This window comes from Theropithecus gelada, chromosome 1 (genome assembly GCF_003255815.1).
Source record: "Theropithecus gelada isolate Dixy chromosome 1, Tgel_1.0, whole genome shotgun sequence".
Classification (NCBI taxonomy): Eukaryota; Metazoa; Chordata; class Mammalia; order Primates; family Cercopithecidae; genus Theropithecus; species Theropithecus gelada.
Genome location: NC_037668.1, coordinates 21,448,251 through 21,461,391, shown reverse-complemented (window position 1 = coordinate 21,461,391; position 13,141 = coordinate 21,448,251). Strand labels below are relative to the sequence as shown.

Below are 13,141 nucleotides of genomic sequence, written 5' to 3'. Positions count from 1 at the left end.
TTTTTTTTTTTTTTTTCTGAGACAGAGTTTCGCTCTTGTTGCCCAGGCTAGAGTGCAATGGCGCGATCTCAGCTCACTGCAACCTCTGCCTCCCAGGTTCAAGCAATTCTCCTGCCTCAGCCTCCTGAGTAGCCGGAATTACAGGCATGCAGCACCACGCCTGGCTAATTTTGTATTTTTAGTAGAGATGGGGTTTCGCCATGTTGAGGCTGGTCTCGAACTCCTGACCTCAGGTGACCACCCGCCTCGGCCTCCCAAAGGGTGCTGGGATTATAAGCGTGAGCCACCGTGCCCGGCCAAGTTAGAGTTTTTATTTCAGTTGTCTATTCTTTGGAAGAGTTTATGTAAGATTTCAGTGATCTGTTCCGTGCAAGATCTGTCCCTTGTCTCTAAAACTGTTTTGACCTGGTGTTTTTGTTTTCTTTTTAGGAAGATTAACTACTGATTTCATTTCTTTAATAGGACCATTCAGAGTTTCTATTTCTTCTTGATTCAGTTTTGGTAAGTTTTATTTTGGGGAGTAGAAATTTGTCTACTTCATTTGCATTTTGGCATGAAGTTGCAGAGTACTCTTTTTTTTTTTTCTGAGATGGAGTCTTGCTCTGTCACCCAGGCTGGAGTGCAGTGGTGTGATATCTTTTCTTTTCTTTTTTTGAGATGGAGTTTCGCTCTTGTCACCCAGGTTGGAGAGCAGTGGCATGATCTCAGCTCACTGCAACCTCTGTCCCCCAGGTTCAAGTGATTCTCCTGCCTCAGCCTCCTGAGTAGTAGGGATTACAGGCACACACCACCACACCCAGCTAATTTTTGTATTTTTGGTAGGGACAGGATTTCACCATGTTGGCCAGACTGGTCTCGAACTCCTGACCTCAGGTGATCTGCCTGCCTCGGACTCCCAAAGTGCTGGGATTATAGGCATGAGCCATCATACCCAGCCATGCGATTTCTCCTCACTGCAACCTCCATCTCCCAGGTTCAAGTGATTCTTGCACCTCAGCCTCCTGAGTAGCTGAGATTACAGGTGTGCGCCACCACGCCCAACTATTTTTGTATTTTTTGTAGAGACGGTTTGCCATGTTGGCCAGGCTGGTCTCAAACTCTTGACCTCAAGAGATCCGCCCACATCAGCCTCCCAAAGTGCTGGGATTACAGGCATGAGCCACCGTGCCTGGCCATAGGTAGTATTCTCTTATCTTTACAATCACTGCTCTTTCTATAGTTAGGTCTGCTTTTTCATTCTAATTTTACTTGTGCTTTCTCTTGTTTTCTTTATCATTCCTATCAGAGGTTTGCCTATTTCATTTGCTTGATCCTAGAAAACAACTTTTGGCTTTATTGATCCTCTCTAATTTATCTTTGTCTACTATTTATTATTTATTTATTTATTTTTTGAGACAAAGTTTGCTTTGTTGCCCAGCTGGAGTGCAATGGTGCAATCTCGGCTCACTACAACCTCCACCTCCTGGGTACAAGTGATTCTCCTGCCTCAGTCTCCTGAGTAGCTGGGATTACAGGCACCCACCACCACACCCAGTTAATTTTTGTATTTTTAGTAGAGATGGGGCTTCACCATGTTGACCAGGCTGGTCTCGAACTGCTGACCTCAGGTGATCCACCAAAGTGCTAGGATTACAGGCGTGAGCCACTGTGCCTGGCCTTACTATTTCATTTCGGCATTTATCTTTATTATATGCTTCCTTCTTTTTTTTTTTTTTTGAGACGGAGTTTTGCTCTTGTTGCCCAGGCTGGGTGCAATGGCGCCATCTTGGCTCGTTGCAACCTCCGCCTCCCTGGTTCAAGAGATTCTCCTGCCTCAGCCTCCAGAGTAGCTGGAATTACAAGCATCCACCACCACGCCCAGCTAATTTTTTGTATTTTTAGTAGAGATGGGGTTTCATTATGTTGGCCAGGCTGGTCTCGAACTCCTGACCTCAGGTGATCCACCTGCCTCAGCTTCCCAGAGCACTGGGATTACAGGCGTGAGCCATTGTGCCCGACCACTTCCATCTGTTTTCTTTTTTCTTTTTTGAGACCTGGAGTCTTACTCTGTTGCCCAAGTTCATTGCGCCACTCTGGAGTGCAGTGGTGCGAACTTGGCTCACTGCAATCTCTGCCTCCCAGGTTCAAACAATTCTCCTGCCTTAATCTCCCGAGTAGAGTAGCTGGGACTACAGGCTTGTGCCACCATGTCTGGCTAATTTTTTGTATTTTTAGGAGAGACGGGGTTCCACCGTGTTAGCCATGATGGTCTGTATGTCCTCACCTCGTGATCAGCTCACCTTAGCCTCCCGAAGTGCTGGGATTACAGGAGAGAGCCACCGTGCTCGCCTCTGTTTTCTATGAGTTTGTCCTGTTCTTTATCTGACTTTTTAAGTTAGAATAGCTCAATCCTCCAGCATTAAAAATGTTTCAATATAAGCATTCTGAGGCTACAACTTGCCCTTGAAATACCACTTTGGCCTTCTCCCACAGGTTTTGTTCTGTATTTTCATTATTGGTCAGTTACAAAACATCTTTAAATTTTCATTATGATTTCTTTGACAATACATTTATTTAGAATGGTGTTTTAAAATTTATAAATCTGTATTTTTTAAAACTTTAAGATTTTTTTTGAAATGCACATACACAGGAAAATACATAAAACATATATTTACAGTGTAATAAATTAGAAAGCAAACACCCATATAACCACCCCAGATTTAAAAATAAATAAATAAAATAAGCTGGGCGCGTGGCTCATGCCTGTAATCCCAGCACTTTGGGAGGCTGAGGCTGACAGATCACCTGAGTTCGAGACCAGCCTGACCAACATGGAGAAACCCTGTCTCTACTAAAAATACAAAATTAGCCAGGCTTGGTGGCACACGCCTGTAATCCCAGCTACTCGGGAGGCTGAGGCAGGAGAATTGCTTGAACCCAGGTGGCGGAGTTTGCGGTGAGCTGACATCACGCCATTGCACTCCAGCTTGGGCAACAAGAGCGAAACTCTACCTTAAAAAAAAAAAAAAAAAAAAGTCAGGCGCGGTGGCTCATGCCTGTACTGTAATCCAGCACTTTGGGAGGCCGAGATGGGCGGATCGCAAGGTCAGGAGATTGAGACTATCCTGGCTAACACTGTGAAACCTCGTCTCTACTAAAAATACAAAAAAATTAGCCGGGCGTGGTGGTGGGCGCCTGTAGTCCCAGCTACTTGGGAGGCTGAGGCAGGAGAATGGTGTGAACCTGGGAGGCAGAGCTTGCAGTGAGCTGAGATCCGGCCACTGCACTACAGCCTGGGCAACAGAGCGAGACTCTGTCTCAAAAAAAGAAAAAAAAAAGAGATTATCATAGCTGAGAAGCTCTCAAGGTTCTTACTCATAGCCCTCTCTCTGGCAGAGATGACTGCATTCTTGACTTTTGAGATCCATCTTCTTTTTTCTTTTTTTTTTTTGAGACGGAGTCTCGCTCTGTCTGCCCAGGCTGGAGTGCAGTGACGCCATCTCCGCTCACTGCAAGCTCCGCCTCCCAGGTTCACGACATTCTCCTGCCTCAGCCTCCCGAGTAGCTGGGACTACATGCACCCGCCACCATGCCCAGCTAATTTTTTTGTATTTTTAGTAGAGACGGGGTTTCACCGTGTTAGCCGGGATGGTCTCAATCTCCTGACTTTGTGATCCGCCCGCCTCAGCCTCCTAAAGCGTTGGGATTCCAGGTGTGAGCCACCACACCCGGCCTTTTTTTCCTGAGACCCAGGTGACATGATGGTGTCACCCTGTCACCCAGGCTGGAGTCCAGTGGCACGATCTCTGCAACCGCCCCCTTCCGGATTCAAGCGATCCACCTGCCTCAGCCTCCTGAGTAGCTGGGATTACAGGCGCAAGGCAACACGCCTGGCTAAATTTTGTATTTTTGGTAGAGACAGAGTTTCACCATGTTGCTCAGGCTGGTCTGGAACTCCTGAGCTTAAGTGATGCACCCGCCATGGCCTCCCAAAGTGCTGGGGTTACAGGCATAAACCACAGCTCCCAGCTCTATTTTCTTTATAGGCTTACCATCTATGTAGGCATCGCTAAACAATGTCAATTAGTTTTACCTGTGTTAAACTTCATATGCATATAATCATACCAGTATATACATCTTTGTGTCTTGGTTCTTTCATTCAACATGTCTGTGGGATTCATCCTTATTGTTATGTGAGCTGTGATTTGCTCATTTTTATTGTTGAATAGTATTTCAATGCGTAAGTATACTACTGATTCTTTGGTCCACTGAGGAGGGACTTCTGGCTTATTTGCTGTTTTTGTTTGTTTCCGAGATGGAGTATTGCTTTGTCACCCAGGCTGGAGTGCAGTGGCACAATCTTGGCTTACTGCAACCTCTGCCTCCCGGATTCAAGTGATTCTCTTGCCTCAGCCTCTCGAGCAACTGGGACTACAGGCGCCCACCACCACGGCTGGCTAATTTTTGTTTTTTCAGTAGAGGCGGGGTCTCACCATGTTGGCCAGGCTGGTCTCAAACTCCTGACCTGAAATGATCCACCCACCTCAGCCTCCCAAAGTGCTGGGAATACAGGCATAAACCACCGTGCCTGGCCTTTTTTTTTTGAGTTGCTCTGTTGCACCAGTGCAGTGGCATGATCTCAGCTCACTGCAACCCCCACAGCCCAGGTTCAGTGATTCTTCTGCCTCAACTTCCTGAGTAGCTGGGATTACAGGCGCACAACACCATGCCTGGCTAATTTTTGTATTTTTTTAGTAGAGATGGGGTTTCACCATTTTGGCCAGGCTGACCTAAAGTGATCCATCTGCCTCAGCCTCCCAAAGGGCTGGCATTACAGGTGTGGGCCACCGCACCAGGCCTGCCTGTTTTTTTCATTACCTGGCTGGCCTCTATGGGTTGAGTTTGACATCTCTGGAAACCATTCAGGGTAAATCTCTCTTCTTAGATACTTCTTTTTTTTTTTTTTTTTTTTCTTTTTGAGGCGGAGTCTCGCTCTGTCACCCAGGCTGGAGTGCAGTGGCCAGATCTCGGCTCACTGCAAGCTCCGCCTCCCGGGTTCACGCCATTCTCCTGCCTCAGCCTCCCGAGTAGCTGGGACTACAGGCGCCCGCCACCTCACCCGGCTAGTTTTTTGTAATTTTTAGTAGAGACGGGGTTTCACCGTGTTAGCCAGGATGGGATACTTCTATATACTAAGAAAGCCTGGGCTTGAACTGCAACAGAATAATGACTGCTAAACAGAAGGAGTAACTTCCCAACTATTTAAAGTGCAATATCCCAATATGGGTTTTGGAAAGGGGTGGGAGGCCTGGATTTGAAGAGGGGCCAAGCTGGGGGGAAGTAAAGAGCATGAGGGGAGGACAGATGAAGCCTGCCGTTGGTGTGAGGACTCTTGACGTGATTCCAGGGTCAGGATTCCTGTCATCCATCTGCTGGCCCTTTGGACCACTCGGCCACTGGCATGCTTTCCAAGTCTGTATCCATGAGTGGCATCAACTGTCTCTTGGACTGGTCGGATCCAGATGGTGAGCAAAAGTAGGGAGCAAAGCAGGGGTGGCCCCTTCCCCTATACATCTCGTTGCCACTCCTCATAGCTAGCTGTTTAGGGTTCAGATGTCCTGGATTATGTTTAGCCACATACCCTTGGAATCCCTAGAATGGCTTTTTTCTTTTATCTTTTTTTTTTTTTTTTTTGAGATCGAGTCTCACTGTGTCGCCCAGGCTGGAGTGCAGTGGTGCAATCTTACCTCACTGCAACCTCTGCCTCCTGGGTTCAAGTGATTCTAGTACCTCAGCCTCCTGAGTAGCTGGGACTATAGAAGCGCACCATCACACCCGGCTAATTTTTGGATTTTAGTAGAGAAAGGGTTTCACCATGTTGGCCAGGCTGGTCTGAAACTCCTGAGCTCAAGTGATTCACCTGCCTTGGCCTCCCAAAGTGCCGGGATTACAGGCGTGAGCCACCATGCCTGACCTCAGAATGGCTTTATTCAAATGAGCAATCTGAATTCTGGATTTTGGCATTCTGAAACTCCTACCAATGAAAGCGGACATAGGACATAGTGAGGTTCTCCAGCCTTCCCTGTTACCAGAGATGGAGGACAGTTACCTGCAATGTACCTTGTCCTCAGATGGAGTATTGGGAGCTCTGGGTGAAACCTCTGATACATCAGTCTCCCAGCCACCGTCTCCACATGACCCTGGTGCTCTGTTCCCCTGGATAACCCTGGTGCTGTGTTCCCATGGCTCCTAAATTCTTCAGCTCTGCCCTGCTTAGACCCCGCCCCCTCTCCCTGCTGCCCACTACCCGCCCTCAGGAATGGCGTCACATGCACCTGCAGCTTGGGAACCTGATCCAGGTGAAGCGGGTGGGGGAGGAAGCCCTGGGCGCCTTTGTCTGGCTTTAGCTAGACACTTTTCGTCTCCTTTTGTGTTGGCAGGGAATTTATCCCAGTCCTCTGCCATTGACCTCAGGAAACGGTGAGTGTGGGGGACTCAGAATCCTTCAAAAGCCTCTAGGGGAAGAGCAATAAGGTCTAGGCCATGGTTTTGTAGCCCCAGGGGTCTCCCTGCTTCCTGAATCATTCCTCCCCTTAACATTTCTGATCTAAGACCTCCAAATATCCTTCCCTGAGCTGCATATAATTCACCCTCTTTTCTTTGGTTTGGGTGGGCTCACCAGGTTCCCGGTAGCTGCATGAGACTGGGGGAGAAATTAGGGAAAGAAAAGGAGTATCCAGGGCACAGGGTGTCCATTGAATAACAGAGCATGGGAATTGCTTGCTGTTGTCAGTGGTATAGGGTGAAAGGGCAGATAGACTGTTGAACAGTCTTAGTGAGGGAGAGTGACCAAGGACCATGGATCAGTTTAGGATGGCTCAGATAATAGACCAATGGGGATTGGCCCTAAGGAGGGCTGGGCAAGGGCTGTGGAGCTCCCAGCAGAGAGGGCAGGGCCTGAAGGCAGAGTTCAGGTCTGAAAGTGGAGGCTGGGAGATTTGAATAACTATGTAAATAAGCATGCAAAATCAGCACCTGCTTATTTGGCTCCTATGGCTGAAGCCTGATTAGAGTGGGTCAGCCCTCTAAGACAGTGTGGATGTGTAAGCAAGTAATGGTCCCTTTAAGATATCAGGCTCTGCTTTGTGGTCCTGAAAATCTCTAGCTGACACATCCTCCTGGCTCTGGGTTTGGGATTAGCTCATGGGATGGGGCTGATGAAATCCCAGGAAATTCAGTCCTTATTGGCTTTAGGCCCAGAGGCCTTCTCCAAACAGCAGAGAGGGTCGTACACAGGGCTCTTGTTCTGAGAGGAGAAAATGCCCCTCGGGAGAGCCCCCACCCCATACCACTTCCGTTGGGGAGCAGCATGAGAGAGGAGACTGGGCCTCCCATCCTGAGCCTGGATTAGGTAGGAAGGAGGAGTCTGTATTTATCTGGGTGGAGCCTGGAGTTTTCTTCCTAAATAGAGGGGCTTGGGAAGCTGAAATGCCCACATCCAGGAAGTCCTAGGAGGTCAGGATGGGGGCTTATCTTTCTCTCCCAGTCCTTCCTCTTTCTTCCTTCCCATTCTGGCTCTGCTGGTCATGGATCCTTCATCCAGCATCTCTCAGGAAGTATCTTTTTCTTCATTTCCAGCATTACCTCCATCTTCTCATGTCTTCTTTTTCTCTCTGCAGCTGCAGCCAGCTGGAAGGACATTCAGGTACCTGGGCAGGCTCCTCCCTGCGACGGACCTTCAGCTTCCTCTTGGGAATGACTGGAAAGGCCAAGGTAGGAGTCAGCTGGGGAAGCAGGAGGCTTGGGACCCACTGCCCTCCCCAGTTCCTTTTCTCCCATCCCACCATCGCCACCTCCCACCACTCCCTCTATTAGAAACTCAGAGCAATGGTTCCATTTTTTTATTTTTTTATTTTTTTAAGAGGGGGGGTCTCTGTCTCCCAAGCTGGAGTACAATGGCACGATCATAGCTCACTGCAGCCTCTAACTCTTGGGCCCAAGCAATCCTCTTGCCTTGGCCTCCCAAAGTGCAGGGATTACAGGTGTGAGCCACTGTGCCCAGCCAAATGCTTCAAATTTTAAGGGAACACATGCTATCTCTTCCAGCCTGTATCTCTGTGTCCCAGCAAATCACCTTTTCTCTGCTTTCCCCTACGCCTCCAGCTTAGCAGTCAGCTGTGGACAGCTGGAAGGGGAAAAGGGCCAGGAACCTCAGAAGCTGAGAAATGGCCTAGCCCTCCCTCTCTTCAGGCCTCACATAGCTGACAGGTGGGCAGCAGAAACCTCAACCATTGGACATAATAATGATAATAATTACAGCACTACTTTTTACTTCTTCATAGAGTATCAGGGTTTGCTAAGTGCTTTTACACTCATAATTTTATGGGTGGATACAGCAGCTGAAGGAGATGAAATCAGACCACAGGCAGAGTAGAAGCTGGGAAAGTATATGATTATGGAAGCACATGCATACCCGTACGTGTGCGGCCATGTGCTGTTCTGATCCCAGGAAGCAAAGGCACATTGTTCTCATCCTTATTACAAACCTTCGGGCTCTAGTGAAACCGGGAGCTCTGCCTACTCCACTTTCTTCATTTACTGTCAGAGTGAGCTGCCCCCCTTTTCCTCCCCTGGCCTCTCCAAGTATGCATGTGCTTTCCAACTTGGGGCGGCTTCTGAGTATTGAAAGAAACCCCAGGGAAGTCATCATCACATTCACCTTGAAGAGCCATGAGATTCTCACCAGTAAGTTTGCCTGGGCTCCTCCCAGCCCCACCCGCAGTGCCAGGGTTCTCCCCCTTCCAGCCTTTTTTGGCCAAGATTCCCTTTTCTCTGGGTGGGCTGGGAAGGTCAAAATGAAAGCAGGTCATGTTGTTAGCACCTCTCACCACAGGCCATGGGTGGGGAGTTGAGGCCGATGGAGGCATGAGACTGGGTGAGCCTCAGAAGAGGAGCAGCTGGGGAATCTGAAAGCTGATGGGAAGGGAGGGCAGGTGGGACAGTGAGGTTTCTCTCCCATGGGGGAACGGTGATCTTGAGGGAACAAAGCAAAAACAGAAACTTGGGGTCTGAGTCTCACCTTCCTACAGGCTGTCTCACTACAAGGTAGGGGAGTCTGCTAGTGGAATCACCCCCTTTTCTTGCCGTGGGAATGGTAGGGGAAGTCAGTACTGCCCAGGGGCCATCCAGATCCCAGTTAGTCTGTGTTTGTCTACCCTTGCCCTAACAGTCTGATGGAGGGTTGAGTAACCTGGTGAAGGGGAATGAGGGCAGAGACTTTGGAGCCCAGATGGGGAACAGGGAAGCGCCAGAGTGAGTCAGGACATTGCCTCGCTCAGCCTTTCCTCCCCACGTCTGTGGTCCTATCTTCCTTTGTTTCCCTCTCTGCCATCTCCTGGTCCATCTTCTTTCCACTTTCATGAATATGTGGGCCTGCTTCATTTAATCTCTTTCTCCATAAGCAGTAAACATCAGGGGGTGGGGCTGGAGAGAAGCTCAGTCAAGCAGTGAGAAAAGGAAGTGGCTTAGTCCCTCCTACTTGAGTGGCATTGCACACTTGATGAAACACTTTCCAGGGGTCAGCTCATTTAATTCTTATAACAATTCTGGCAAAGATAAGTATATCAATCTCAATTCTACAGACAAATACTTAAAGGTTAGTTACTTTGCCCAAGATCTCACAGCTCATAAGAGGTGGTGCCATATTAGAAACCCAGGGCTTTGGCTCTGTATTGCCTCTGTTTCTCTCAATAGCCCTAACACAACAGTTCATTCCCTCTCATCCTTTCCTTCTTCCAGCTTCTGGCTGGATGGCCACTTAAGGCAATTTGGCCTTAATCACCTCTTCCCAGAATATACAAGGTCCAGACCAATAGGAGAAAGAAGAAAAACAAATCACCTTGGGACAGTGTAGACCTTGGGCTTGGGTATCCCCAGGAGACCCATCTTTTCACCAACTGGCCAAGACTTTGGCAACCAGGTTCTTCCCCGGGACCTCCTCCCTATCCCTGAAATGGGAGGGACACATTTCATCAAGTTAAATGGGCTAAAGAAGGTGGTGGCTATTTTTAGATCCTGGTATAAATGTTTGTTTTTGTGTATCTAAAAAAATTATTTCTGAAAATCCAGAAGATATCACTGGATAGGAGTAGAGGGGAGGCCGGAATGAAGAAGGGGCTTGGAAAAGGGGGGCAGGTGACACCAAGGGGAAGGGAAAAGTGTTCATTGTTCAAGAGGATATAGAAAATGGAAACTGAGTCAAGCTGCAGGCCAAGCTCACTAAACACAAGTGTTTTTAAAGGCAGAACACTTTTCTTTACCCTGTCCCTAGTCCCTTTCCTTGTTATTCATCTCCTAAGGGGAAGAAGAGGGCATAGGGTGAGGGGTAGGGTAACAGCAGGGGGATGGAAAGTAGACTGAAGGTTGGGGTGGGAGACAGAAAAGGGTTTGAGGGTCGGGTCCTCTTCTTTCATAGAGACCTTCTTAGTTGAGTTGAGGGACCGTGAGGTCCCTTGGAAAACCCCAGGGTTCAAATTCTACGTTTCCTGGGTACCCAGGCTGGAGTATGGCCCTTTAAGATTCTATCCATAGCTTGCAGCACTCTCCTGCCCCAGGCCTGGGAGAGAAGCTGAGGTCCCACCCCAGATCTTGTCTCTGGGCCTCCTGTGGGTGGAGCCTTGAGGCCAAGATTCTAGCCTCTGGCTGTCTGTTTTTAAATTTAGTACATTCCTGAGTCTTGGCTGCCCACCTCGGGGGAGGTGAGTCTGGAGTTCTGGGGCCAGGAGCCTCAGGACTCTTGGTTTGGGGGAGTTCCTACGCCCTCCCTGTAGGTAGGTATCCTTGGCAGGTGCAAGCCGGGAAGAACCAGCTATGGCCCTGGGAAAGTCCTTCCTGCTTTCTAATTTTCATCTAGCCTGAACTGGGCATGGTTTATTTCCTCTCCCTTTTTCCTGGTCTTTGCTATTTAAGGATCCTAAACATGGGAATGGGTGAAGAAAGAGGTGAAGAAGGAGTTGCTAGGCAGGAGGGGAAGCTGGAGGGGCAGTGTAGGGGTAGTGCTGGGGGTGAGGAGCCTAACCACCTCAGCCAGTGGTGAGGCAGTGGAGCCCAAAAATAGTGGCAGAGGCTAAAATTGGCACCTATGAGAGTGCTGAGTTGGGCTTGAAACCTGCAGCCTGGCCCCACTGCTGAGCCAGGGCAGGGAGCTGCTGGATCTGGGTTGGGTCTCCCCTCCCTCCCTTCTTCTCCCATGCCCTTTGGGGCCAGAATCAGGCAGGACCCTGTTAACCGAAGGCTCTGTCCCAGGCCTCTCTGTGCTTCTAGTTTCTCCTGAGAAACGGGAGACTCTGAGAGGCAGAAATGAACTTCATTGTAAGTGATCATAGTTAGACTGGAGGAGGAATTGTCCCAATAGCAGGAAACTCACCCAAAGTGGCGGCTGGCTCAGGCTGGGGAAAAGGGTCCAGAGAGATGAATGCCCCACCTTACCCTGCTTCTTGTGGAGAGGCTGGTTGGGCCCTAACTTTCTTTGACTAGGGCAGGCTGGTTTCTGGTCTTTCAGTTTCGGCTTAACTTGCAACAGAGAGAACTGGAGTTAGGCACATGGAAGGCCTTCGGTAAAAGTGGAGAATCCCAACCTAGTCCCCCAAAGTAGCTGGCAGAGGCGGAGCTAGGAGGAGGATGGGCAGAGTGGGGTCAGGAAGGCCCCAGAAGGGTGGGGCATGTGGGAGAATTCTCTTCTCTCTATTCTTCGACCTCTGCGAGTGAATCCTACCCTTCCCGTGTACTGGTGTACTGAAGACCCAGCGTTTAGTTCTTCTCTGATTTCCTCTCTCTCTGGCCACACCTGCCCCAATCGTAAAAGGGGGTCAGTCTGCTCAGGCCTGCTTTGATGGGACCCCCAAGGCCAGGAAGGAACTGGTCTTGGGTTCTCCAGGAGCTGGGGGCGGATGGAATCCTCCTGCCTGCGGGTCTTTAAAGACTGAGGTAACGCAGTGGGGGAGGGAGAAAAGGAGGGGGAGGGGAGAAGGGAAGAAGGGGAAGGGAGAGGCGAAAGGGCCGACCTGGGTCCGGCTAGGGCTGCCGGGCTGGGTTTTAGGAAAAGCAGAGCTAAGAGGCGGGTATCTGGGGCTAGAGGGCGCCCCCAGGCGCTGGAGGGGAAATGGGCAGTGGGGCCCCTCAAACCTGTCCTAGGACCCTCGTACCTCTCCGAGCTGCCCCCACACAAACCCTGGCGTCCCGTCCTGCGCGCCGGCACCCCGCCCTCCCTCCGCTCCGCCTCCCCCCTTCCTGAGCTTGGGCGGGGGAGGAGACTAGGGTTTGAGGAACTGGTGCTGGGTGCCGGGCGAGGGGAGTCAGACTTCCTGTCCCTGAGACCAACGCGTGCGGGCCGGACCCCTCCCCCCGCCCTCCCCCCATAGTAGCCGGACGCCGGGGTCCGCGCCGTGTCCTCCCTGGTCCCCCAGTCCGATTATGTCTCGGATCGAATCCCTCACGCGGGCACGGATCGACCGGAGCAAAGAGCTGGCGAGCAAGGTGGGCTCGGAAACCCCTCTCCCTCTGCCGGGGTCCTCGGGGGCTCCCCGAACCTCGGCACCCGCGGTGCATCCTCTGTCTCCCCGTCTGCTTTCTGGGCGCCAAAATCGGGCGGAGCGGTGGATCGGCAAGCGGCGGGACGGGGTGGGTGGGGACTGCGAGCAAGTGGGTAAGGGTGGGGGGAGCGGCAGACGCGACGGTGCTGGGATCCCGGGAGGGAGCGGAGCGGACCTGGGCTTGGTCGCCTCGGAGCCAGCGGGACCGAGTGCTTTAGGCCGCTTGAAAGAAAGTTGCTCCGGTAAGGGACGGAGCGGGAAGAGGGAGGTGTGTGTCCCGGGGGTGGGGGTGGTGGAAGCTCCGGCACCTCCTCTACCCCCGGGCCCTACCGGCTTGGCCTTGGCGTAGCGACCCCCCTCAACCCCCAGTCGCTGGCTTGGTCGTTCCCCCTTTGTCCCCGCCATCCGGCGGAGGGGACGGGAGGGGTGGTTTCCCGGCTTCCTCCTACCACCACCACCACCTCTCCAAGACAAAAGTCAGCTCCTCCTCTCCTCGCAAATGGACTTTCCAGCTGTGATTCAGTTCTCCCCTCTGGGTGGGCGGGTGGTTGGGGTCGGGACGGCCGAGGGAC

General features: G+C 50.9%; 1 protein-coding gene across 10 annotated transcripts in view; it reads left to right on the top strand.

Annotated features, from left to right (window-relative positions):
• ARHGEF2 (Rho/Rac guanine nucleotide exchange factor 2) overlaps positions 1-13,141 on the top strand; it is a 52,840-nt gene that overhangs the window by 7,670 nt on the left and 32,029 nt on the right. For 3 of the 10 annotated variants that reach the window (XM_025387964.1, XM_025387960.1, XM_025387954.1), the window contains exon 1: positions 12,282-12,513. In XM_025387964.1, the coding sequence (XP_025243749.1) occupies positions 12,451-12,513 (63 nt within the window). In that variant the 5' untranslated portion in view covers positions 12,282-12,450. Of the gene's footprint in view, positions 1-5,386; positions 5,505-6,419; positions 6,460-7,658; positions 7,753-10,704; positions 10,737-11,300; positions 11,350-11,410; positions 12,812-13,141 lie in introns of those variants that run through there. The other 7 variants (XM_025387946.1, XM_025387985.1, XM_025387966.1 and 4 more) reach the window with 7 other exon arrangements.